This window comes from Astatotilapia calliptera, chromosome 4 (assembly GCF_964374335.1).
Source record: "Astatotilapia calliptera chromosome 4, fAstCal68.1, whole genome shotgun sequence".
Taxonomy (NCBI): Eukaryota; Metazoa; Chordata; class Actinopteri; order Cichliformes; family Cichlidae; genus Astatotilapia; species Astatotilapia calliptera.
In genome coordinates, this window is record NC_137425.1 from 36,081,525 (window position 1) to 36,109,472 (window position 27,948).

The following is a 27,948-nucleotide window of genomic DNA, read 5'->3' on the forward strand; positions in this document are numbered from 1 at the left end:
AGCACCTCTGTCTTCCTATTGGTGTGACAGTGGAACATGTAGACAGCAGCCAGAAACTCCTGAATGCTCAGATGAACAAAGCAGTAGACTGGTTTCTGGAAGATCACACACTCTCTTTTGAAGATCTCTGTACAAACTCCTGAGTACACCGAGGCCTCTGTCACATCCAGACCACACTGCTCCAGGTCTTCTTGGTAGAACATGATGTTTCCTTTCTCCAGATGTTCAAACGCCAGCCTCCCCAGCTTCAGAAGAACTTCCCTGTCAGCCTCCGTCAGCTCCTGTGGACTCGTCTCACGTCTCTCATGGTACTTGTTCTTCTTCCTCTTTGTCTGAACCAGCAGGAAGTGTGAGTACATGTCAGTCAGGGTCTTGGGCAGCTCTCCTCTCTGCTCTGTAGTCAACATGTGCTCCAGAACTGTAGCAGTGATCCAGCAGAAGACTGGGATGCTACACATGATGTGGAGGCTCCTGGATGTCTTCATGTGGGAGATGATTCTGCTGGACAGCTCTTCATCACTGAATCTCCTCCTGAAGTACTCCTCCTTCTGGGCGTCAGTGAAGCCTCGTACTTCTGTTAGCCTGTCAACACATGTAGGAGGGATCTGATTGGCTGCTGCAGGTCGGGAAGTTATCCAGACGAGAGCCGAGGGAAGCAGATTCCCCTGGATGAGGTTTGTCAGCAGCTGGCTGACTGATGACTTCTGTGTGACATCAGACAGCAGCTTCCTGTTGGTGAAATCCAATGAAAGTCTGCTTTCATCCAGGCCGTCAAAGATGAACAAAAGCTGAGAGACAGCCAGCTTCTCTGCTGAGACCTTCTGTAATGTTGGATGGAAAACATGGAGCAGCTCCAGAAGACTGTACTGCTCCTCTCTGATCAGGTTCAGCTCCCTGAATGAAAGCAGAACCACCACACTGACATGTTGGTTCTCCAAGCCCTCTGCCCAGTCCAGAGTGAACTTCTGCACTGAGAAGGTTTTTCCAACACCAGCCACGTCGTTGGTCAGAACCACTCTGATGGGTCTCTGTTGGTCAGGTAAGGCTTTAAAGATGTCCTGGCACCTGATTGGAGCGTCATGGAGGGCGTCCATCTTGGAAGCTGTCTCCAGCTGCCTCACCTCATGTTGGGTATGAACCTCTGAACGCTGTCCCTCTGTGATGTAGAGCTCAGTGTAGATGGTGTTGAGGATGGTTCTACTTCCTGTTTCATCACTTCCTTCAGTCACACGTTCACATCTCCTCCTCAGACTGATCTTATGTTCATCTAAAACCTCCTGCACACCAACATCTGCTGAAAGAAAGAAAAACAGAAAGAAAACTCTTCAATGTCTGAACAACACAAGAAGTCCAGTTTTCAGAAATGAGTCCATCAGCAGACAGATGTTCAGTCTTACTTTGTACACAGCTGCTCTGACTGGCTGTCTGCAGTCCAGCTCTGCTTCTGGATCTTTCTCCACACTGTGGACAGGAGGAGTCTCCTGATGAAGCAGACTGGTCCCAGTATGAGGGGATGCACTGTCTGCAGAACCAGTGTCCACAGCTGGTAGAGACTGGATCCTTCAGGACGTCCTGACACAAAGCACAGCAGGACAGCTGCTCCTCCTCACAGACACCACTCCTTTTCCTCGTCCTCCCTCTGTGAACACATTTCTTTATCACTAAAAACATCGACTGTCAGTGACAAACATCCAGATTTGATGACACTGTGCAGAAGCTGTGATGGTGACACAGAAAAGTCAAAGTGGAGATACTTCTGTCCACCTTTGATTAGACTCATTACAAAAAGGAAAACAAAGTTTGAACACAGTCATGTTTCCAGTTCACTGACTTACATTTATTCCATGGACACTCACTCTAACCTGAACCACAGCTACAACCCAACATTGTTGAGGCCTCATCTCCTCCTTTCCTGACTGTAGAGGTTAAATATGCAACAACCAACAAATAAAAGAATTTGGTTCATTTCAAAGAAATTCACACGGTGACCAAGTAAAGTAACCGTAGTAAAGGAGACAACATCCCGTTGATGGTGGGATTATTTGAAAGATTTGCTTTAGTCACGTCACCAAATGCAGTTGAACCACCCGTGGATCCATGTTTGACCATTCTACCACTCTGAGCTCTGCTTTTTAATCATTTTATTATTATCATCATTCATTTATTCATTCTTTGGAGGGGGGCTATTTCCTAATGCCGCCCTAATAAGGTGATGTTCAAGGGGAAATATAACAGAAACTCTTTCAGTGTTATTCATTAATAAATTAACAGATAAACTGTGAAGAAGAAAAAAACTGAGATTTAAAGGAGAGAGTGAGAAACTTGATCATCCATCCTCATAATACATGTTTATCAGTATCTGCTGTGACCATACTGCAGTAATAACTACAAGTCTGCATTTCTGTGACTGTTGATCAATCGCAGCAGGAATCTGAGCTCATCTCTGCACACAGAGCAGCTTCAGCTCTGGGATAAACTGCTCGCTTCACGTCCTTCTCAGCTCACAGACACTCATCCTGATATTTTCCTTTAACATTTGATGGTATAATTCATCTGTGTTTACACTTTATCTGCATAAATACAGAAAAACAGACCCAAACACCAGAAACCATCAGTTTCACCATGTAGAATATATTGCTGTTTCCTTGCTTTTAATTCAGAGAAAAACTCCATCCATCCATCCATCTTCATCCGCTTATCCGAGGTCGGGTCGCGGGGGTAGCAGCCTAAGCAAAGAGGTCCAGACCTCCCTCTCCCCAGCCACCTCCTCCAGCTTGTCCGGGGGAATACCAAGGCGTTCCCAGGCCAGCCGAGAGATATAATCTCTCCAGCGTGTCCTGGGTCTGCCCCGGGGCCTCCTCCCGGTGGGACATGCCTGGAACACCTCGCCCAGGAGGCGCCCAGGGGGCATCCTTGCCAGATGCCCGAACCACCTCAGCTGGCTCCTTTCGATGTGGAGCAGCAGCTGCTCTACTCTAAGCCCCTCCCGGATGGCCGAACTTCTCACCCTATCTCTAAGGGAGAGGCCAGCCACCCTTCGGAGGAAGCTCATTTCCGCCGCTTGTATCCGCGATCTCGTTCTTTCGGTCACTACCCACAGCTCGTGGCCATAGGTGAGGGTAGGGACGTAGATCGACCGGTAAATTGAGAGCTTCGCTTTTACACTCAGCTCCCTCTTCACCACGACTGACCGGTGCAGTGTCCGCATTACTGCAGCCGCAGCCCCAATCCGTCTGTCGATCTCCAGCTCCCTTCTCCCATCACTCGCGAACAAGACCCCGAGATACTTGAACTCCTCCACTTGGGGCAGGAACTCATCCCCGACCCGGAGTGGGCACTCCACCCTTTTCCGGCTGAGAACCATGGCCTCTGATTTTGATTTTCTCTGTTCTCTTTGCCACGGCCCATCCCAGCAGCAGCTGAAGCAGCTGACTGTCACAACACTGAATAACACTTTAGGAGGAACGTCTTGATGCTTTCTCAATCATCCAGGAAAGTAAATCTCCAAAAGTTGATTCTGTTCATCTGGACGTAGCATAAATGTGGTTATCCCAGCTGGACTTTTGTCAAAGCTGGAAAGGCTCCTAAAGAAAGCTCCAGCCGATCCAGGAGAGAAGGACAACCGCTGCCCAAGAGAAAACCTGTAGTGATCCCGTGTCAGGAGTATCGGAGCAGTTGAGATTTTTTCTAAACACCAGGTAGGGCTGCACGATTTTGCATAAAATGAGAATCACGATTTTTTGGCTTAGAATTGAGATCACGATTTTCTCACGATTTTCTTTTCCAGTATAAATATTTATTGCACTTATTAACTGCACATCAACTTCGTAACAGTTGAGACTGAACATAAAAACAATAAATAAACATAAAACAACAAATGTCTCACGTTTTGTCGTTGCTGCAAAATGTTGTACTGCTTGAAATTCCGTCTCCACCGTTGCTCGACGCTGCGTGTATAGAGCAGGTAGTGCAACAATAGAAAAATAGTTGCGGGACGGCACTGTGTAGCGTTTGTCTAGGGTGTTGATCGTTTTCCTAAATCCCTCGTTTTGCACAGTGTTGATGGAGCCATATCTTTGGTCAGGTGATAAGTGATAGCCTCCGTAATTTCTTTGTGTCTGCGGGAGTTCGACGGGTATAGGGAAGCGCTGTATAAGGTTCCTGTTATTGATGTTTGGGTGGTTGACCGGGACAGATTTTCTCCAGTCACTTTCTCGTCATCCCTGACGTGCTCTCCGTTGTTTTTTCCTGCTAATTTTAGCGTCACACGGCACAGCTTCTGTATCACGTGGTATAAGGCTCCGCCCTTGTCATTTGTTGAGCAGGAAGAGTGAGCGCTTGTTTTCATGCAGAGTACGTCCCGGATCAAAATGTGGTACAATCATCATCTTTTTTTTCTTTTTTTTTTAAAAATTGTTGTCATTTGGAAATGAGATCGCACATAAGTATGAATTGAGATCGTGATTTTCTAACGATTAATCGTGCAGCTCTAACACCGGGTCTCTGTGTCTTTTAAACCCAAAACACCCTGCCCCAAAAACTGGTCCACCCCACAAATCGGGTCCCCGACACAAACAGAGTAACATAGTGTACGCTGTTAAGTGCAGGAGGATTGTCAGGATTTATACATCAGGGAAACCAAACAACCTCTGGCTACAACACAGAAGAGCCACCTCGTCAGGCCAGGACTCTGCAGTCTGTTTACACCTACAGGCCAGTGGACACTCTTTCAATGATGAGGATGTAACATCCTGGACAGGGAGGAACGCTGGTTTGAGGGCGGAGTCAAGGAGGCCATTTACGTGAAAAGGGAAAGACCATCTCTGAATAGAGGAGGGGGCCTAAGGGTACATCTGTCACCATCTTACAATGCTGTGATTGCAGCCATTCCCCAACTCTCTGTGAATGGGACTCATGGCCATTGATCAGTGATTGTTGATCAATGGTCATGAGAATTTTCCAGATGAACAGAATTAACTTTTGGAGAAAGTTCAATCAGCATTTCAGATATAAGAGGGTATTTTAACACCAACATCAGTCCTTCTACTTAAGTATGTTTGCCTCTTTGTTTACGCCTAAATTAACTTTACTGTTAACAAGTTTTCATGTTTTTATAATCCACCAGTGTGCTCATGCTTTTTTAAGTGAAAAGAGATTTTTAATGATCAAATATAATTATTTTTGTTATTTGTGGATTTTAAATGTCCTTGACAGAGACAGATGATAATCATTATTCTGCACTGTGGTCTCAGGTTTGGTCGAGGTAGCACAAAGAATGGCTGGCTATGTTGAACTTCCTCCTGGGATCTACACTAAGAAGTGAGTCCAACATTAGCAGGGTCTCTTCCCTTTATCTGGATTCACTTTAGCATTCACAGTCACGTGAAGCTTGTTATTAACTCGATAAGTCAACCCAGGGTTTCAGCTGAGCGTTCACATGAAACACGTGGTGTTGGCAGCATCTGATCAATCATATTCATGGAGACGTGTATCAGCAACAGAGCAGCTGAGTTTGCAGGAGGAAGTCAAACTAAACCACAGGAACAATATGAGGAGATTACACACATAATAAAATACTAGCAGTAACACAGCTGCTGCAGACAAATCAGTCGTGTGATCGTGTGTGAGAGGAGACGGACAGTAAAGGAGTTTGCTATTAAAAGCTCTGTATGAATGTGGGAGCATTTGAAGGGCTTTAAAAAGGCCAATATAAAATAAAAGGCAGCAAAACTGCTGACTGTGAAAGTCACCAGACTTATCAGAGCTCTATGATTAAGACCTGTAAGAACACCTATTTGTACTTGTTGGCATTATATCAAATACACACGTATATTAAGCCTTTGTTTGAACTCTGGTTGAATTTGTTACTTTCAGACTGTGAAACATCACAGAGGCTGCAGCTGCAGATCTTTTATTCACCTGGAAATTTACTTTAAATGTTAGATGGAAAATTAACCAAAGTAAGAACAATAATCCATAAACCTTCATAAAGACAAACATCTCCCCAGCTGCTGAAGTGTCACTGAAGGGAAAAACTATTTGTCCTCCTCCATCCAGCAAACACAACGTTTCTTGGAAGAGCTCCGCACCAGCCTATAATTTTTTACTCATAACCTCCTTTTTTATGACACCTTTCTGTTGATTCCTGACGTTTGTATATATTTTATAACAATGACGAAACCTAAAGCTTCAAAAGCCCGTGAAAAGACTGAGAAAATTGGAGAAGATGAAGGTGAGCCAGCGAGTGTGGCTAACGAGCACGTGCTAGCTGAGGAGCCAAGTGCAATTAGCCCCGTGACTTCCCAAGTAGCTAACCCGACGTCGGCCGACATAATGAGTGCAATTGCTAGATTGGAGACTTCGGTTGATAGCAAATTAACTGCTATTTCAACCACGATGAACGCTGTGGAGACCACTCTTTCCACGTTAACTGGGAGGATACATGATATTGAGGAAGCTGTAAATGGGCATGACGAGAGGATTGCCGTTTTAGAGGCGCTCTGCGACTCACTCCAGAAAGGATACGATTTACATCACAAAAAATTGGATGACCTCTAGTCGCGGTCAAGACGACAGAATATCAGGATCCTTGGAGTTGCGGAGGGGACAGAGAAAGGAAACCCACTGGACTTTGCTTCTGAGCTAATTCCTAAGCTCCTGGGGAGTGAGAACTTCACGGGCAGGGTTGTGGTGGATAGAGCACACCGTGCCCTGGGCCCCAAGCCAGCTGACGGGGACCAGCCTCGTCCTTTAATTGTAAGGCTGCACTACTATCAAACCCGCGAGCGTATCCTGAGGCTGGCAGCACAAAAAGCTGCGCTGCAGTACGACGGGGCGAAAGTTTTCATCTTTCCGGATCTGACCGCGGAGGTGCTGGCACGGCGCAAGAAGTTTGAAGAAATCCGCAAACGGTGCAGGGCGGCCAATCTACGCTACGGCTTTAGTCATCCGGCTCGATTTCGGGTGACGCTGGACGGGGTCACACAGACTTTTGATAAGCCGGAGGCAGCCAAAAGATTCCTGGACCAGAAACTGGCCGTGGGTACAAATGAGTAGGGCTTTTTAACACAACGGTTTACTTCCTCAGGTATATGTTTTTTCTGCATAAGCCTTATTTTTGCTGTTCTTATGGGCGTGTTGATGTGGGCTCATACAGCTTAGGTCAGTATTATTGCTGTTATTACTTCCTACAATATGGACAGTATAAGCCCTCAGGGTCTTTGTTTACTCTTTGATTTGCTGTATGGGAGCCTAGTAAAGCTCACACATATATGGTTTATACGGCTTTTGTTTTTCATTTATCTGAATTTTCTCTTTTTCTTTTATAAAGTGTCTTATAAATCTCCCTTTGCTGGTGTGGGGTTGCGGGATGGGTAAGGGGTAGGATTGTAGCTACTACTATGTTCCTATTGGATATGTTGGGTGGAGAAGGGCTTCAATTGGGGAGGCCCCTCATTTTTGGTGGGACTGTTCTTAGTGTTTTATGTTTGGATGTTTTTGTTCTATGGTGGTACAGAGTGTATAACTACTGGTTAGCTAGTCAAATTAGGATAAGTAACATTTATGTTAAACACATTCAATAAGACTACACTGAGGTTGGTCAGTTGGAATGTGAAAGGCCTGGGTAATCCTGTAAAAAGGGCTAAAGTTCTTGCACACCTTTAACTATTGCAACCTGACATAATTTTTTTACAGGAGACGCATGCTAAGCGCAAAGTTCAATCTGTGCTCCGTGCTAATTGGTTGGGTCAGGCATACAATGCTAATTTTGGAGCTAAAGCAAGAGGGGTTGCAATTTTGTCCAGGAAGAATATTCCTTTCTGTCAAAGCACAGTTACTGTGGGTCCAGGGGGAAGGTACCTAATTCTTACAGGTCTCTTGAACTCCTTACCCGTCACTTTTGTAAACGTATACGGTCCTAACTTTGATTGCCCTGAGTTTTTTCAAAACATTTTTTGAATTGGGTGATAAGCCTCATAGGTTACTTACAAGATTACTTAGAAAAACACAAGCATCACAAACGATACTATCAATCAACAACAAACATGGGCGGACCACTAGAAACCCCCAAGAAATAAACAAGTGTTTTGAAGATTTTTATCATGATCTTTATAGCTCTAAGAGTTCTGCGAGTCAGTCATTAATTGAGGACTTTCTGGAAAAGTGTGATCTCCCAAAATTAGACGATGAGGCAGTTGCAGATTTGGAGGCGGACTTCACATTAGATGAGATTAAGACAGCTATTCAACAGATGTCAAATAATAAGGCCCCTGGGCCAGATGGTTTTGGAGCAGAGTTTTATAAAGCTTACTCCTCATTGCTAGCCCCTCTGATTTTGCGTATGTTTAACTATTCAAAATTGTCTGGCTCTTTGCGAAGTTCATTATATCATGGTGTAATTTCATTGATTCTTAAAAAAGATCGCGATCCTATGTCTGTCTCGTCCTATCGGCCTATATCTCTCCTTTCTGTTGAGACCAAGATATTAACAAAAGTGTTATCAAACCGCCTTAAAGATCATATTGCTAAACTTATCCATCCGGATCAAACAGGGTTTATCCCTAACCGCTACATTTATTTTAATTTGCGTAGATTATTTAATCTCATATATAGTCCTGCTAGGTGTTCAGATGATTCTGTGGTAATAGCTTTGGATGCTGAAAAAGCTTTTGATCAGGTCGAGTGGCCGTATATGTTTACTGTATTATCCAAATTTGGATTTGGTGATTCTTTTATCAATTGGATTAGAATTTTGTGCAAAGGACCTATGGCCTCGGTAAGGACTAATAATGATGTATCGGACCATTTTCGATTGCACAGGGGCACGCGACAGGGAGATCCCATTTCTCCTTTTATTTTTGCCCTGGCCCTAGAACCTTTAGCAGCTCGTATACGGCTAAGTTCTGATATACTACTGATTATACATCAGGGTGTTCCTCATAAGTTCTCTGCTTATGTTGATGATGTAGTCTTATTCATATCAAAAGACCTCGATCAGTCCACTATTGCAGCTTATTAACGAATTTGGCTCTCTCTCAGGGTATAAGATAAATTGGACGAAAAGTGAACTTATGCCTCTGTCGGATGGGGTGGACATGGCTTATCTGCATAATACTCCATTTAGAATAACGCTAGATAAGATTGAATGTCTCGGTATCACAGTCACACGTAAGGTGTCACAACTTTAAAGCAAAATTGGGATAGAAAAGTTAATCAATTGGAGAAGAATATTGAGTTTTGGATCACATTGCCAATTTCCATGGTGGGGCGGATTAATGCCATCAAAATGGTAGTTTTGCCCAGATTTTTGTACATCTTTCAGTCAATCCCAGTGTGCATTCCCCAGTCATATTTTAAAAAGCTGGAATCTATTGTATCCTCCTTTGTGTGCTCGGGTAAGGTTCCTAGAATTTCCAAAAAACATCTTGTTAAACATAAGACTTGTGGTGGCCTTGGACTCCCAAATTTTAGATTATATTATATGGCAGCACACTTAAATATTTTTTCATTTTGGCGAAGGTGCACTCCAGGTGCTGATTTGGAAGGACAACCTTCATGGTTGATGATGGAACACCTGTCTTGTAGACAAACTTGTCTTCCAGCCCTGCTTAATAGCCCGATAAAAGTGAAGAATACACTATATGGCAGAAATCCTGTGATTCAAAATTCAATTAAGGTCTGGAACCAACTATTGGGCACAGTAAAGGCTCCTAAAATGTATGTGGATGCTCCAATATGTAACAATCATGCCTTCAGGCCTGGGCTGGAGGACATCACGTTTGTGACATGGCAGGGAAGAGGGATCTCATGGGATCTCATCAAACCATCTATTCCACAATACAATTTGATTCCTCGAAACTCAGTGCTTGACAGCTTCGTGTCATTTGAGCCCTACACTAGAGGTGCTGTGTCTCGCTTTTTCAGGGCCTTACTGGATATATACAGTCCTTCATCTGATACTTTTAGGGAGCAGTGGCAGGAAGAACTGGGGGTGGATGTTACTGATGATCTCTGGCAAGAGTGCATTAAGAATATATATTGTAGTTCTATAAATGCTAGACATAGTCTGATCCAATTTAAGGTTGTGTATAGGTTGCATTTTTCTCCCACTAAAGTGGAAAAAATATATAAGAACGTTTCAGCCCTCTGTGTTAAGTGTTCAAGTGGTCGAGGAACTTTATCTCACCTTTTCTTTCAATGCCAAAAACTACAGCTTTTTTGGAATCATTTGTTTGATTTTCTGACCAAAGCCATTGGCAGGAACGTCCCATGTTCCCCTTTGCAGCATTGTTCGGGGTGTCTGAACCGGGATGGGCAAGGGACAAGACAGAGACGCAGGTTGTGTCAATGACTACACTTGTGGCTAGAAAGCTGGAAGTCTGATAAACCTCCTACCTTCGAAATGTGGTTGAGAGAATTTGGAAATGTACTCCATCTGGAGAAAATCAGGTTTACCTTGTCTAACCGAGAGAGTGTTTTATAAGATTTGGCAACCAGTCATTAGCCTGATGGATAAACTTAAGTGAAATATACTCTGTCTTAACATTCATGTATGCTGTATTACCACCTTGTTGACTTGCCGTCCACCTTCTATTGTGTTATTTTGAAGGTGATTGTTGTATACTGCTCAATTATAAAATCAATAAAAATATATTGAAAAATAAATAAATAAATCACACCATCTGAGCCCAAAAAAAAAAAAGAAATGTGTGTGAAAAAGAGCTGAGCTGATATTAAACATGAGGATTTATTCAAAAATACAGAGTCAGGAACAACATCTAGACACACATTACCTCTCAGCAGCAGAAGAACATCCTTTAAAGTTTACAGGAATATCCTTCGACTCGTTGCTCTTTAGAGACACACAGCTGGGTTCAGGTCCAGGAGATTCTGGCCTCTTATTGATCCTAAAAGAAAAACAATAAATGTAACAGCTTCATGAGACAGAAAGGAAAAACTGGAAATATTAAATTAAAGACATGATGAACAATCTCATAAAAATAATGTACTCACTCTTTGTCACATAACAGTCTTTTGTTAAAGTTTACACGGATATCCTTCGACATGTTGCTCTTTAAGGAAACACAGCTGGGTTCAGGTCCAGATTCTGGATTAGTTTCAGGGTTATGTCCAGCTGAGCCTGGTACGCCCCACAGCTCTGGGCTTTAAAACAACACACACAGAGGTATGAGTGTGAATAATGATGGAGCAGTGATGTGAGTGCTGAGCTGTGACATGGAGAAGAGTCATGGACAGTTAGAGATGGTCATCTCAACTCTGAGCTTTGGTCTGGCTCTCATGTTCCCCACACAGAGTGCTTTTAGAGGGAGGCACTCCCTCCTCTCTGTCCTCACACTGATCCATGCTGCTGAAAACATCCAGATGAACAGAATCAACTTTTTGGGGAGTTACTGCATGATTGAGCATCAAGACACTTTTTAGTATTTTACTAATTTCTGAAGCATTTTACCAACTTTGTTCAAATTGAGATTTTGAGTTTGACTGTTGCTGCAACACCAGGATGTTACTACAGAATACACTTTATATTGTGTTCAATTGGATGTTAGTCCAGTGGTCCTAAACTGACACACCTGCACCTGGATTCATTCTGACCAGATTTTAGCCCAACAGTGTTTCATACTTCATACATCAGACACAAACTCTGCAGCTGTCATTGTGTGCAGTGTGTGTGCAGCAGGACACCGTGTCCTATGAGTGTTATACTACAATAAACAGAGCCTGACCGCGGGCATACAGAGGGCAAAAACCCACTTATGCTCTAAAGATGAAGTTCTGTTTCTCTTCAAATGACCCTCAGAGGTCATTAAACACATCACAGATTACCTCAAGAACAACAGGCTGAAGAACATAAAAACAAACGCAGAGTTTCTGTCTGATGGTTTGAACATGAAACAGGAATTATTGAACAAAAACAGACAGTTTACTAACTCTGCGGAATTTATGATCTAGCATCAGCACATTCACCTACAATACACGAATGAATATCACCAGTTAAACTGAAAAAGGAAAATAACCTGCATACAAATCCGACAGCAGACCATAGCGAACGAGCAGAGAAATGCATTTTATAGATGAAATGTTGGCAGCAACTTCTGAAAAGCAACTCTTAGGCCACCCCTGTCTCACTGTCAGCAGGTAATGAACATCCACAGACTGGAAGACCGTTTCCATCACTAAAAAAAGGATCCATAACTCGAAATTTCGAGTTATTTTCTCGTAATTTCGACTTATTAGCAGTCAAAAGGGTTACTGACGCCCATTCCTACGAGCATCAGTAACTCGAAGGAATTGCAACATGGCGCCTGTGTTCGGCTTGGCCGCTGTTGCTGCTCCGTGTTTTTGCCGACTGCTTCAGTATATTATTTTTTATCTTCTCATCTCATCTGTGATATATCATGAAGGTCTAATTGCTACTCGGATCTACAGTTCACATACATTGTTGAGTATCAAAATATGTATGGAAAAAACTTTTGACAGCTGGCAGAGCTACCACCAGGCTTTCCCTCCGCCGTTTGTCTGCCCTCCTCCCTCTCCCGACTACCGGTACCTGTTCTTAGCTCCAAATAATAACCCAGGAGCAAGAACAAGGTTAAGGAGATCGTCTAGAAGGGGCTGTAGGTCTGGTGTCCAGGCTAAAAGGAAACGCGCCCGACAGAGGGGATTTCTTCCGCTCCATGGTAGAGAACGTCTCCGGTATTTGGTACCGGTTCCCCTCCAGGACGCGGATAAGGCCGATCGGTTACCACCTAGCCGGCTTTTCATCACGGGCGAACAGAACGATTACCTGGATCGGCGTCTTGTCTGGAGATGCGGGATGTTTTCACTTTGGCCTATCATTCTACAAGACCACAGTTCCACAGCTAGAGGTACCGGGAGACTACGTCCTCTTTCCAGGTGTCTGCTGTCAATTCCCCGTCAATCAGCTGTTGATGACGTCAGCCTGTCACCTCCGCTTCAGATCGCTCTCCTGAACGCTCGTTCCATAGCCAACAAATCATTTGTACTGAATGACTTTTTTAGCAGTAATAGTCTGGACTTCATGTTTCTCACAGAATCTTGGCAGCGGGAGAATGAATTCATCCACCTTAATGAGCTCTGCCCGGTCGGCTGTCGCTTCATTGGGACTCCGCGTTTGGACCGTCGTGGTGGTGGTCTGGTCGCTGTTCACCGAAACAATTTCACTTGCAGGACTATGGACTCTGAGTTTTTCCCTTCCTTTGAGTCACAACTTCTTAAGGTTGGTTCTTCAGATATATTTTATTGTGTTTTAATTTACCGCCCTCCCGGCCTCGCTGGTGTTTTCATTAAAGATTTTACGGACTTTTTATCTTCCATTATTAAACTGGAGAAAGTCTTAATGATTGGGGATTTCAACCTCCACGTGGATGATCTTAGCTGTAGCATGGCCTCTGACTTTTTATCCATTACAGACTCTTTTAGTTTCATTCAGCATGTCTCTGGACCCACCCATGTTAAAGGCCACACCTTGGACCTTGTGTTTTCTCTTGGCTTAGACATAACTAATGTCTGTGTTAAAGACGTACAAGTGAGTGACCATTCCTGTGTTACTTTTAGTCTTCCCTCTGTACGCACCACCTTCTAATCTCATGTTCCATAAGCGGTTCATAAATCAGGATGTTGCTTTGAAGTTTTCTAATTTGTTGGACCCTCATGCGATCAATGGCTGTACTGATGCTGATGTTGCTACACAGTGTTTTAATAATCACTGCTTGGAGATTTTAAATTCAGTGTCACCTATGAAATCTGTGATTGCTGCCTCAAATAGAGCTTATCCATGGATAAATGATGACATAAGGAAGGTCAAAAGAATCTGTAGGAAAGTAGAACGCCTTTGGAAATCAACCAAACTCGAAGTTCACAGGCTCCACCTTAGGGAACTTTGGGTTTCCTTACATGAAACCATAAAAACAGCCAGATCAGGATATTTTTCTCAGTTAATATCATCAAGCAAGAGAAATTCCAAGGTACTGTTTGACTCCATAAACTCTATTGTTTCCCCCGTGGTCCACCCAGTACCAGTGACCTCCATATCTGAGAGTGATGAGTTTCTGAATTTCTTTCTGGATAAAGTTAATAATGTCTGTATGAGCATTGGCTCTTCAATACCATCTGTTTGTGTCTCTGGGCCACCTCCCCCTCATTTACTGTCAGTGTTTAACCCAATGACCATACATGACCTTTCACTCCTGCTGGATAAAATGAAAATTACCACTTGTGCAAATGACATTCTACCTGCTGGGCTGTTTAAAAATGCTCTCTCTGCCATTGGCCGCTCTATTGTAGAGATATGCAATGCCTCTCTTTTAACAGGTGTGGTCCCTACGTTCTGTAAGCATGCTGTGGTTGAGCAGATATTAAAAAAGAGCAGTTTGGATCCAACTCAGCTTAAGAATTATAGGCCTATCTCTAAGCTTCCATTATTATCAAAATTCTGGAAAAAGTAGTTGCAGATCAGCTTACCACTTTTTTAGAAAAACATGAAATTTATGACAAATTTCAGTCAGGTTTCCGTAAAAGTCACTCAACAGAAACCGCATTACTTAAAGTCTCTAGTGACATTATGATGTCAGCTGACTCCGGAGCATCCTCAGTCATGGTTTTGTTGGTCTGCCTTTGACACCATTGACCATCCTGATTAACAGGCTCCGGGACATAGTCTGTGTGTCTGGTCTGGCTTTGAAGTAGTTTCAGTCACACCTCTCCAACATATCTTTTAGTGTTTTTGCGAATCGGTTTATGTCACATTCTAAAGATCTGACATGTGGGGTACCGCAGGGTTCAGTTCTGGGTCCTATTCTATTTCTTTTGTGCATGTTACCTCTAGGACTTATAATTAGGCAGTACCCTGAGGTGTCTTATCACTTCTATGCTGATGATATTCAGCTCTATTGCTCTTTTAAGCCGATGGAAGTCCATAAACTGTCCTCTTTAATTAAATGTTTAGCTTCCATTGAACAGAGGCTTGGTGACAACTACTTACAGTTGAACTCTGAGAAGTCAGAAACATTAATTATTGCCCCCGACAACCAGATATCTCTAATCAAACAGCATCTTGGTTCTCTCGGCTCATCTGTTCAGCTGAGCCTCAGGTACCTCGGTGTGATCTTTGGTTCTGCCATGTCCCTACAACAACACGCTCACAGTTAATTAGGAGCTGCCTTTTTCAGCTAAGAAACATCTCCAAACTGCGAACTTTGCTGTCTGAGTTAGAAAAGGTTATTCATGCTTTAATTTCTTCTCGCTTAGATTATTGTAACAGCCTTTTTCTGTGTTTGAGCAAAAGGAATCTTGAGCGTCTCCAGTTAGTCCAGAATGCTGCTGCAAGGCTTTTAACTAAGACACCAAAAAGAGAGCACGTTACACCAGTGTTACGCTCATTACACTGGCTTCCAGTACACTTCAGAATTCATTTTAAAATCTTGGTACTGACTTTTAAAGCTTTGACTTGTGATGCCCCTGCTTACATTTCTGATCTTTTAGAGCCCCACGCTCCCTCTCGCAGCCTGAGATCTTCTCATCAAAGGCTGTTGGTAGTCCCACGAACTCGTTTTAAGACCAGAGGAGACAGATGTTTAGAGCGGTGGCCCCCAGGCTGTGGAGTGCTCTCCCTCCATCTTTACTTTGACTTGACTGTATTTATTCTTTTAAAAAGCAGCTTAAGACTCATTTATTTAGATTAGCTTTTAATTAGATTTGTGCTGTGTGTTTGATTATTTTATGTATTTCTGTTTTATATTACTGTGAAGCACTTTGTGGTTTTATCCTGTGAAAAGTGCAGTATAAATAAATGGATTTGATTTGATTATTAACTTGGAATTTTGAGAAAACGAACTGTTAATCAGTAATTTACGTGAATGACGTAATTTCCTTGTTACCCGGAAGCTGAAGCCCTCAGCTACAAATGCTACAGCTAAAGATACCAGAATTACAGCCAGTCATAAATGCACAAATTGCAGATAATTTTCCGTGTGGCTTCAGAGATGATGAAATCCTTCTGTTATTAGCTGAATCACATGGCGTTAATATCAGCAAACGTACTCTCGAAAGTGCAGATTTGTTGCGATCCGGTTTTGAGTGCGCATTCTACGTAGATTACTGATTGGCAGAACTAACTCGAAATTTCGAGCTACTTTTCTCAAAATTTCGAGTTACAAGTCGAAATTTCGAGAATGGATCCTTTTTTGTGGCGGAAACGAGCTTCCATAACAGACTGATGGAGGCAGGAGAAGCTGCCTACAGTCATCAGTCAGTGGATCCACAGTAACATCGACTCTGAGCTGCTGATCATCAACTAACTGTTTCTGTCTCATTCCCAGACTCTGATCTCACATAAAACGAAGCAGATTTATGCTGAAACTAAGCTGCACACAGCTGATGTTAGCCAGGAAAATAGTACCGACTGCTAACATTACCTTAACATGGAGACGATCAACTGCGCCACAACATTCACGAAAGCCAAAGTAAAAGCAACGGAAGGAGACGATCAGAGAGGCGTTTGAGGGACGTTCAGAGTCAGGAACCTCAGAAACGGATCAGGCTGGAGTTTAATTCTGTTTTCATCTTTAGAAACATCTGGAAATAGTTATAAAAAATGCTGCGTAATAAAGAAAAATAGTGTAGATTAGTTTGAGTTGTGTTTAGCTGAGCTGTGTCTTTAATCAAATCTAAACTGAAGAGTTCATTTTGTGGAGGAGCAGCAAGACTTTCAGTGTTACTCTCAGAGAAAGCCTCCCAAATGTCTGTTGTCTTAATAGTGGAATTATCTGGAAAATGAACCAGTTCTTATAAGCTGCTTTTCTATATGAGCAGTCAAAGCATTTTATACAGCGTGCTTCATTCACACAAGCACTTCTTTTTCTAACAATGCCACTATGATGGATGCATCGGAGAGCAAGTCGGGGTTCCATATCTTGCCCAAGGATACCGTGGCTGACTGGAGCAGCCAGGGATCAAACCTCCAACCTTCCAGTTAGTAATTCTACCTGCTGAGCTACAGTCTGTACTTCCTGAACAACACACCCTCCGTTTGTTTCTCCTCCTTTTTTGACCACAAAAATAATTCTAAAACTTTTCGTTATAAATACAAAAATGTTCTGCTCAAATGGCTTTTAATGAGCCTTATAAATGAAACAGTTTAAAAACATCGAACTACTAAATCAAGGGTAGCCTGAATTTACAGTCACACTGAACACAGCAAGTGTCCCTGCTCTCAGATACAAAATCTGCCTTTAAAAGTTAAGAGTAATGAAATCAGCAGTTCTGATTCTAGAATTTGTACTCTCACACACCACTTGTGCATTTTTGTTGTTTTGATTTACATACGTTGATATTGTGCTGTAAACAAATGATGAGAACATTTTCTAAAACCTTTGAGTGTCCATCAGGATCCTGTAGAAACAGCTTCCAGCTCAAACATCAATATTCTGAATTCTGTTTAGAAAGAAAAAGATTTCTAGAAAATTCTCTAAAGAATTCATCATCGGTTTTGTTTTCTACTATTTTTTTGAAATGTCCCTCTAGCACAGATTTCTTTAGTCACATGTCTTTCTGTGTCTTCCATACAAACATTAAACATGCAAACACTCAACACAGCAACACTGAAAGCATTTGAGTGTAACTTTCATTCAAATTAAACTTTATACACAATTACAATAATGGAAAAAATGACTAAATATTAAAACACTACAACCACTGAAGAAAGAAATAAAACCAATCACAATCAACAACAGAGTACGATAATAGAACAATAGAAGAGACATATCATACAATTCATATACGTTCATGTGATCTCTACATTCAAAAAACCCAGTAACCTTCAATCCTTCATTTAAATTACATTTCAATTCCAGCTGGCAGCTGTTGGAGTCAAACTGTTAAATGTTGTCATTGTTACTTAAATTTGTAAGTCTTAGTTCAAGCAGCAGGATCAAAGACATTCCATTGTTTCCTCCGCAACCAGTCTGCTGGTGGGGGACATCCCCAATGTGAATCATAGTTCACATTTTATTATGGGGACATCCTATCTGAAGGTTCTGTTTTCTTGGTTAATAAGCTTCCTGCTTTTATTACCCTTTTGGTGAGCAGGATGTCACACAAACGCACCTCCAAACACAAATACACACACACATTCAAGCACATGCATATACACACACATACATAAGGAGGTCTGGTTTCTTCGCCAGTTTTCAAGGAGGGTTAAGGATGGTTTCTCCACTGAAAGGAGGTTTTTCCTCCGCCGCTGAGGGCATTGAGCGTTTGGTTTCTCCACCAATATGTAAGGAGGCCAGAGCTCTCACTGGTGCCTATTTTGTGTGTGAACGAGATGAAATACATTGCAAAGTATTCAGTGGGCAGCACGTAGTATGTAGATCATTGAAGGAAGAAAGTAATGAGTTTGTGCACAAAGCAGATGAAACAGTGAGTGTGAATGTGTCTGACGTCACTGTGTGTGTGAGCCACAGAGAGGAGTGAAAGACAAAGTCAAACATCCAAACTCAGCCTGCAGTTCTGTTCTGTGATTCTACATTTGACTATCCGTTGAGTTTGGTGTGCACTTCTGCTTTGTTCAGATGCATTTAGATACATCACCTCCACTCTCCTGTCTTTCCTTCTCTACCATTGCCTCCTAACTGGGGATGGGTACCGGTATCCGGTGCCATTATGGCACCAGTTCTGACATAAACGGTAGTAACCAGACCAAAAAGCAGCGCACATTTCAGTGCTTTTTTTCCTGAGATGTCATACACTTTGGATTCTAGCCAATCATTTTACGTTTCCGAGGATAGTAGGCGGGTCCAGGTACGTACGTTCTTTTAGAGCAGAGCTACAGATTAGAAATGCCCAAGGCGAAGCGGTCAAAAGTCTGGCTGTACTTCACAGCAAAAGATGCAAACTCAGCAGCAACAAGTGCTTCAAGCTGATACTGTGATACTGTCAAAGGAGGTAACACCTCAAATCTGATGAATCAGGGTGGCTGTAGCTCAGGAGGTAGAGCTGGGGCCCGTTCTTCGTACCTCGCTAAGTAGGTTAGCCGGATTAGATTGTTGACGATTTCGCGTGATCCTGGATCAGTCGGTTCCCCGAAGCTCATCCGGGACTTGCTGTCATAGCAACAGAGCCGTAAGCGTAAACCTGCTGGGGAGCAGGTTTACTTTATGTAAACAGGATTAGATCGCGGCCACGCAGGTATGTCCGCTTCATTTATACGAAAGCAATAGCGATATTTTACCACTGTTTCACCATAAATAAATAACATCAATGTAACTAAAGATAATGCAGCACTTGATCCTTTTATTGATGTCACACAGATACATACAGGTCATTTCCTAAAAAAGGGAAATGTACTATTAACATTCTATTACATGTATGTGATTATTACAGATGTAATTCATATTTCAGAGTAGTAATTGTAAATTACTTCGTGTAATCAAGATGAGAGACCACGGCTATAAAAGCGAAGGTGGATTTGGGAAGCCTGTCGCAGCCATGTCCTGTCCGTATACGCGACCAACCCATTGCGGAAGGTGCAAGATTGATAAGGAGAGTCCTCAGAATTCAGCGTATATTGCGGGATAGACAGGATCCTTTAGCTCAGCGCGACAGTGTGCTCATAGAGAGATATCGATATTCCCGTGAGGGTATTATTTACTTAACCAACTTGTTGACGAGGGGGTGCAGGACCACCACCTGTCTTTTTTTCCTCTGCCCTTTTCTTGGTTGCTGTTATGAACAAACTAACAGAGTATTACAGGCCAGTATTACCTTGCCAAGAGACGCAAAGCAATCTAAGAGATAAATATTACCATTCTGTAGAATACTCCTGTATTCCACTTTTACTTGTTCCCATGTTCTTGTGGGTCCTGTTGTGGCTCTAATGTGAAAGGGGATATAATATAACATATTATAATATAATATAATGCCATATGACATTGGACAATATAGTGTCATATGATAGATCTACCCTACCGCCTACTGGTGTTGGCCAGAGGGGCCGATGGCGCGATATGGCAGCCTGGCTACAACCGTAGCTGCCTCCACCAGTGTGTGAATGTGGGAGTGAATGAATAGTGGTATCGTAAAGCGCTTTGGGTGCCTTGGAAAGCGCTATATAAATCCAATCCATTATTATTATTATTATTAAATTACCTACGAGTTTGATTTGTCAGCAACTTTCTGCCAGCCCTCTCTCCTTGCTTTTGCAGCCTTTGCAGTGTTCTCTTGCGTTTTAATTAAACTCTGAAACTCCTGAAATCCCTCACTCATGAGTTCTTGCTCTGCTGCCGGAAAATACCGAGCACGCCCCTTCGACATTTTCGCCGACCAATCAGCGGGTTGCCGATCAATGTTTCTACTATCGATGCGTAGCCCCTTTTACGACACCCAGTGATGTCACATTCCTGCGTCCAGCTGTAGTAATCGTCAACAGCAGGTGTGTTCGGGGAACCGGATTAGCGAGCTCACGGTTAGCGCGATGATTTGATCTTGGATGTAGTAAGCGACGTACGAAGAACGGGCCCCTGGTCACCTACTGATCGGACGGTTGATGGTTCGATCCCAGGCTCCTCCAGTCTGCGTGTCAAATATCCTTGGGCAAGATACTAATCCCAACTTGCTCATTCTGATATTTTCCTTTAAAATTTGATGGTATAATTCATCTGAGTTTACACTTTATCTGCATAAATACAGAAAAACAGACCCAAACACCAGAAACCATCAGTTTCACCATGTAGAATATATTGTTATTTCCTTGCTTTTAATTCAGAGAGAAACTCTGATTTTCTCTGCTCTCTTTGCCACAGCCCATCCCAGCAGCAGCTGAAGCAGCTGACTGTCACAACACTGAATAACACTTTAGGAGGAATTTCAGAGGTCAGTAAAGCTCCAGTTTCAACATCAGTTAATTAATCATAGTTCATCACAAATGTTAACCTGGCTGGCACACATGTTATTGTTAGCCATTTAAATATTAGCAGTTAGCTGAGGCCACAAGAAGAAGAGGCCCTAGAAGAACAATGGATGATAAGATTAGATTTTCAAGACTAGGCAGAGACGTGTTTTCCTTTACTGTCTCTTACAGAGGAGGGAGCAGATACCAGACGAGGTCACGGAGGTACGGGGAGGATTCGCAGCAGACAGCAAGACTGCCACGTCCATGCGAGAGAGCCATGGCTACGATAATCTCTGTTTTTGTCTCACTATATAATGTTGTACAGCCCATGTGAGGGTTATCCTCTCTGTGGACCAGATGCTTGATTTCACACAGAGGTCCACCAACTGAATTTGATCAGTTATGGAACGATTTACCTCGACAGGCTCCTTCACTCGCTGCTTTTAAACCTCCTTTAAAACACACTTTTACTCCCTGACCTTTGACCCAGTGTGACATGTTGACTCACTACCTCAGACAGCTTAAAAATAGTCTTTTTGTTTTTTGGTGCTGCCTAAAAGAACCGTAAAATATCTGCCCTATATACAGTTATGTTCATATATTTTTGTACTACATCAGGAAACTCAAAAACATAGTTTGTAATATTTTAATCCTTATTTTTAAAACTGTTTTTGTCATTTTTCTTCTCCATTGCATCAAAAATCATTATTTACACTGAATAAATGAGTCAGCAGCTCTCTTACATTGTTGCTGCAGGTTCATTACTGAAGTCTGGAGGTTTATCATTGGACCAGTCACTCCTCACAGACACACAGCTGGATGCTGCAGATCCTGCTTCATCCTCTTCCTCCATCTTCTTGATGTCAGGGTGGAGTTAGTCTGAGAGGCAAACACACACACTCAGAGGTGCTGTTGTACTGGAAGCATCACACTGACGGGTTTCTAAAGTTCTCATTGATCATTTCATGGAGTTTCTGTGGTAAACACTGTCCTGTGACGTATGTGTTATGGTGAGGGTCATGAGGGCTAACCAGCCCCACTCCTTACTCCTCATGTTTCAGCCTGAAGCACAATAACAGCCTAAACCTAACCAGGAGGCTGTAACCTGAAAGGGACTTCATGGTTAGAAATAAAGGTTCAATGAAATGAAGCAGATCATAAAAACATGAGTTCCAACTTTAAAAGAAGCATCCACACGATGACGGCACAGCAGAGGAGCACTTTCTCTAACACACTGATTCAGTTCCACTGACACAAGGACACACATAGGAAGACACACACACACAAGCCTTTATAAGAAACAACACAATCATCTGCGCTTGACTTGTCAATCCAAGTCCTTAGCCCATGAGCCTGCGGCATCACACCACAGATATTCCCTTACTTTGAAAAAATAAAGCCAGTTTTCAGAACAGACCCGGGCCCTGTTTCAAGAAGCCGGTTTAGTGCAAACTCTGAGTAAGTATACCCTGAGTTAACGAAAACTCTGGGTTTTCGGTTTCACAAAGCGAGTTTAGATTAATTCTGAGTGAGTTACTATGACGACACACTCCGTGAAGCTAACCTGCCCCCTAGCAGGTTTACTTCAACTAACCCTGACGTTCTCCGCCTCTTTGTCAGAAACCTGACTGTAGGAAGTGTCAGACATGGCGTGCTCCTTCCTTGAAGAGCCAGTAGATGTTGAAGCCCAAATTCTCCGCAGAGCTCTCCGCCGGGAGAGAGTGATTAGAGCGCGTTTGGACATTTTATCATTTCCTGATGATTTCCTGTGTGAACGTTACCGTTTTTCAGCACAATCTATAATTTATTTGAATAACATCCTCAGGCCTAATATTGCTCATGTGACACATCGCGGACATGCTCTCAGTTCATTACATATTATTTGTATTGCACTTCGGTTTTTTGCAAACGGGAGCTTTCTGTATAATATTGGTGACGCTGAGCACGTTTCCAAGGCTACCGTCTGTCGGGCAGTCAGGAATGTTACAGTTGCACTGAAACGTCTCCTGTACTCGTTTGTGGTGTTCCCCGGTCACAGACCCACAAGATTTATCAAAGAGGGATGCCACAAAATTGCAGGTATCAGGATGACCAAAACTTAATGTATGATGTGGTGATACTTGGACTACTACTTAAATTTTACATTTATTTTCAGGGTTCCCAGGCGTGATTGGCTGTATAGATGGCACTCACATTCCAATCATTGCTCCTTCAGTAAATGAAGGAGACTATGTGAACAGGAAGTCTTTCCACAGCATTAATGTACAGGTACATAGTTCCCTGTAGCATTTCAAACTAACAAATTATTTCATCATAGTAATGGATGCTAATTTGTGTTCTCTGCACTGTGGATCATATGTGATGCTGCCAACATTATCACAAATGTGGAAGCCAACTGCTCAGCCTCTGTGAGTGGTGGTGGTGGAGGACCCCCACCTGTTTTTCGGGCCTCCGCTTTTTTTCTGTTGGCTATAACGGGTCACATTTGAGCATACAGAGTAAGCAAATATGTACTTGTAATGTGCTCAGATAATTTCAATAAGTACTTACAGAGGGGAAATTAATGTAGCCTCTAACTGCAATTGATTTACATGGGACAAACAGACCAAGCACTATGGCTCATAATACAATTACACCTTACCTGTTTGGACTATATTTTTATATTTCATTTTTACTTGCTGCCAGGAACGTTTGGGGCCTGTTGGGTTGCACCTGCGCTCACATCACATCACAAAATAAAATGTATGAAATATAAAATAAAATAAAATAAAATAACGTGTTAAATGGGTGGAAATCCCTCGATCAATGTTTAAATTAACACTCACGCATTGACTCTGTCGGCTATGTTTTGCCGTGCATGCTCTCTTTCTTTTGCAGCTGAGCCTGTGTTACTTTTTTTCCGCAAAATTTGCATGTTATCGGCATATGCTGCCATCAGAATTTCGGCCTCAAGCGCTGTAAGATGCATTGACCGCGCCTTCTTTCCCTCCGTCTCCATGGTGACTCGCTTAATCTGTGCTCCACTAATCAGGGCTTTATGTATCCTCGTGCGCACGCTTAATTTGGGGTTAAAGCAACTCCGCGTTGACTGAACTAATTGTTATCAGCCTTTCTGAAACCGAATATTCCGAGTTGGACAGTTCGGGGTTACTCAACCCTGAGTATCGTTTTTCACTCTGAGTTTTCTAAACCGGCTTCCTGAAATAGGGCCCCGGGGTCCGTTCTTCGTACCTCGCTAAGTAAGTTAGCTGGATTTGATTGCTGACGATTTCGCGTGATCTTGGATCGTTCGGTTCCCCGAAGCTCATCCGGGACTTGCTGCCATAGCAACAGAGCCGTAAGCAGGTCCCGAGTAGGTTTACTTTATGTAAACAGGATTAGATCGCGGCCACTCAGGTATGTCCGCTTCATTTATACGAAAGCAACAGCGATATTCCACCACTGTTTCACCATAAATAAATAACATCAATGTAACTAAAGATAATGCAGCACCTGATCCTGTTATTGATTCCATACAGATACATACAGGTCATTTCCTAAAAAAGGGAAATGTACTATTAACATTCTATTACATGTATGTGATTATTACAGATGTAATTCATATTTCAGAGTAGTAATAGTAAATTACTTCGTGTAATCAAGATGAGAGACCACGGCTATAAAAGCGAAGGTGGATTTGGGAAGCCTGTCGCAGCCATGTCCTGTCCGTATACGCGAGCCACCCATTGTGGAAGGTGCAAGATTGATAAGGAGAGTCCTCAGAATTCAGCGTATATTGCGGGATAGACAGGATCCTTTAGCTCAGCGCGACAGTGTGCTCATAGAGAGATATCGATTTTCCCGTGAGGGTATTATTCACTTAACCAACTTGTTGACGAGGGGGTGCAGGACCACCACCTGTCTTTTTTTGCTCTGCCCTTTTCTTGGTTGCTGTTATAAACAAACAAACAGATTATTTCAGGGTCTCTTTCCAAGAGACTAAAAGCAATATAAGTGATAAATATTACCATTCTGTAGAATATTCTTATATTTCACTTTTACCTGTTCCCGTGGGTCCTGTTGTGGCTCTAATGTGAAAGAGGATATAATATAACATATTATAATATAATATAATGTAATATAATATTGGATAATATAGTGTCATATGATAAATCTACCCTACCGCCTACTGGTGTTGGCCAGAGGGGCCGATGGCGCGATATGGCAGCCTGGCTTCTGTCAGTCTGCCCCAGGGCAGCTGTGGCTACAACTGTAGCTGCCTCCACCAGTGTGTGAATGTGAGAGTGAATGAATAGTGCTATTGTAAAGCGCTTTGGGTGCCTTGAAAAGCGCTATATAAATCAAATCCATTATTATTATTATTATTATTATTATTATTATTATTATTATTATTATTATTATTGTTATTATTAAATTACTTACGAGTTTGATTTGTCAGCAACTTCCTGCCAGCCCTCTCTCCTTGCTTTTGCAGCCTTTGCAGTGTTCCCTTGCGTTTTAATTAAACTCTGAAACTCCTGAAATCCCTCACTCAAGAGTTCTTGCTCTGCTGCCGAAAAATACCGAGCGCGCTCCTTCGACATTTTCGCCGACCAATCAGCGGGTTGCCGATCAATGTTTCTACTATCGATGCGTAGCCCCTTTTACGACACCCAGTGATCTCACATGACTTCATCCAGCTGTACTGATCGTCAACAACAGGTGTGTTCGGAGAACCGGGATAGCGAGCTCAAAGTTAGCGCGATGATTTGGTCTTGGATGTAGTTAAGCGAGGTAGGAAGAACAGACCTGATGTTTATGCTACAGCCTGTTTACCGATATAATCAATATCAGATATCAGAGCAACAGAAACCTCGGTGATCAGGACGCTGGGACTGAGAACAGGAAGTGGCTCAAACGTCACAGTTTCATAACGTCACCCTAAACTCCACTCACAGAGTTTCTGTCGCCATTGTTGTTTTTAAAGTCCCGTGATAAAGGCGGGTCTTTCTGTGAATCCGCACGCTCATTGGCTAATAACTTGCGATTGACACACCGTTATCCAATGAGCGTTCGGGAACTTCCGACATAAAGTTGTTTCCTTTGAAAAACCAAAGTCTGATTATTTTTGCCTCCACTGACGGAGCCTGTTGCTCCCGCCACAGAGACACAGTAATGTCAGAGCGGTGTTAACACTCACCTGCCTCAGCACAGCTCTCACTCTCCTCCTGCTCTCTCACACTAAACGGAGGCTCAGCTAAACTCACTTCCTCTCTACTTACAGGAAACCAGCGCTCCGGCCTCACATTTCACCCACAGACACGAACAGCGTGGAATTATTTTATGTCATAAGAAGAAACATATTCATGTTAACACTGACCGGCCTCAGCTCCACCTTCCTCCTCCTGCTACTCTGAAGGCTTTCACTTTCACTGCTCTGCCCTAAACACAGAGGATGCTGGGACTTGTAGTTTTTTCCTTCCGGTGTGGTCTTCCTCTTTGTTTGTTTGTTTGTGTTCAAGTCATTTCGATCATGTAAACATCAACAGAACACGTGAAGCCACACAGAGTTTGTATGTCGAGGTGGGTAGGAGGGTTTGAGGGTTAGTCACTATGGTCCAGCAGTCCATTCTGAAATTTCTCAGAGTAACAGTGTGACTAAGGAAACAATGCTGCTCAGTTAGAAATGGTTTGTTAGAAATATTATTGTGAATCCAGTTTCTAATAGTTATTGTAGGAGCCATATGAGTTGTTCCTTTTTTGACTAAGTGGGTTGGTTTAAATGGACTCACTGTATTGGTGCACGGGTGTGGGGTGTGTCTCATGGGTGTGGTAGATGATAAATGTGGTTGCACTCACCTAGTGATGGCCAAATGAAGCTTTCCGAAGCACTGAAGCTTGTATTGAAAAACGGTTCATTACTCGAAGCTTTTCAACACAGTCCTCTCCGGTGACATCTGGTGGTGAAAATTTTGAAGAGCAGCTTGAATCTGCAAAATAAAACGGACTGCTCAATTATCACTGCTCACTCAAGAGTGGAGTTCTCTCTGATATTGGGCCACCGTTCCGTTGCTTTGAACATGTAATTGGTTTTGTTTTCTCGATTGGGGGGCTGAAAAAAATGTAATGCGTATCTGCGTAATACATTTTGATCAATAAACTTTCCCTATTTAAACATGCACTATGGTGGCCTTTCTTTGCTCATAACTCCTTGATGTTGGTAAATACAATAAGTGAGCAATATAAATAATATACATATGATAACGCACAGCACATTATGGAGTATGCCCCTGCTGTGAAGTCCTGCCTCCATCTACTTGTCATTTAATCACAGCTGGACAGGTTCATACAAAATATTAGATTAGGCCAATTGTCCTATACATATTTTTGACCTAGGGGTGGGATTGATTGTGAACTGGAAAGGGAAAATGCTTAGGAAGCTGAGTACGGCTGCATCATCACTGATTTGTAGAATCATTTTGATTTGATACAGGATCCGATTCAATTTGATTGGAATCTGGAAAGTTTTGCCTCAGTCAGAAATATTACAGTTCTGATCATTTAACAGTATATATCCATAATTTCGTATCTATTAAAAGAAAGCTGACACATGTGAGACTTAATTAGAGATGTAAACAGAGAGTTATGAAACCTGCAGCTGCAGAAGCCAGCGAAGAAAAAAAGAGGCAAACACAGCGCGGACCCGCCGACACACCAAAATCTGACTCTGACGCGTCGGGTCCGCGCTCTGTGTTCACGTTTGTATGCAGAATCCGTAAACCTGCTCCCAGTTACTGTTTTAGCTGCATGGTGTTTGACGACATGTTGTGAGGTTTAACCTGAGATGCTGGCGTTTCAGGCATAATAACGTTAATTTACAAATCGACACGGGATTTTAATGAATCAATATCACTTTATTCAATTTAGCATGGATTGTAATCAGAAAGGCGATAATCAAAACCCACCCCTAATCAAGAACTTGCAAAGTAAAAACATGATCTATGTCAGGTAGCCCTTTTGTTATTTACATTTAAAAAGAG

General features: G+C 42.6%; 2 protein-coding genes across 27 annotated transcripts in view; both read right to left on the bottom strand.

Annotated features, from left to right (window-relative positions):
* LOC113021481 (NACHT, LRR and PYD domains-containing protein 12-like) overlaps window positions 1-27,948 on the bottom strand; it is a 225,297-nt gene that overhangs the window by 11,629 nt on the left and 185,720 nt on the right. The gene's annotated exons all lie outside the window — the stretch shown is intronic.
* On the bottom strand, window positions 10,732-26,342 carry LOC145428438 (uncharacterized). 3 transcript variants are annotated; one of them, XM_080300623.1, is made up of 4 exons: window positions 26,289-26,342; window positions 21,673-21,808; window positions 11,014-11,163; window positions 10,732-10,907 (listed from the first exon to the last, which is right to left on the bottom strand). In XM_080300623.1, exons 2-4 carry the CDS (start codon window positions 21,780-21,782, stop codon window positions 10,790-10,792), a joined length of 378 nt encoding a protein of 125 aa, XP_080156749.1. In that variant the 5' UTR covers window positions 21,783-21,808; window positions 26,289-26,342; the 3' UTR covers window positions 10,732-10,789. The 3 variants fall into 3 exon arrangements, with proteins under 3 accessions (XP_080156749.1, XP_080156748.1, XP_080156747.1); XM_080300622.1 differs by having other exon boundaries at window positions 26,109-26,328; XM_080300621.1 differs by lacking the exons at window positions 21,673-21,808; window positions 26,289-26,342 and adding an exon at window positions 11,276-15,836.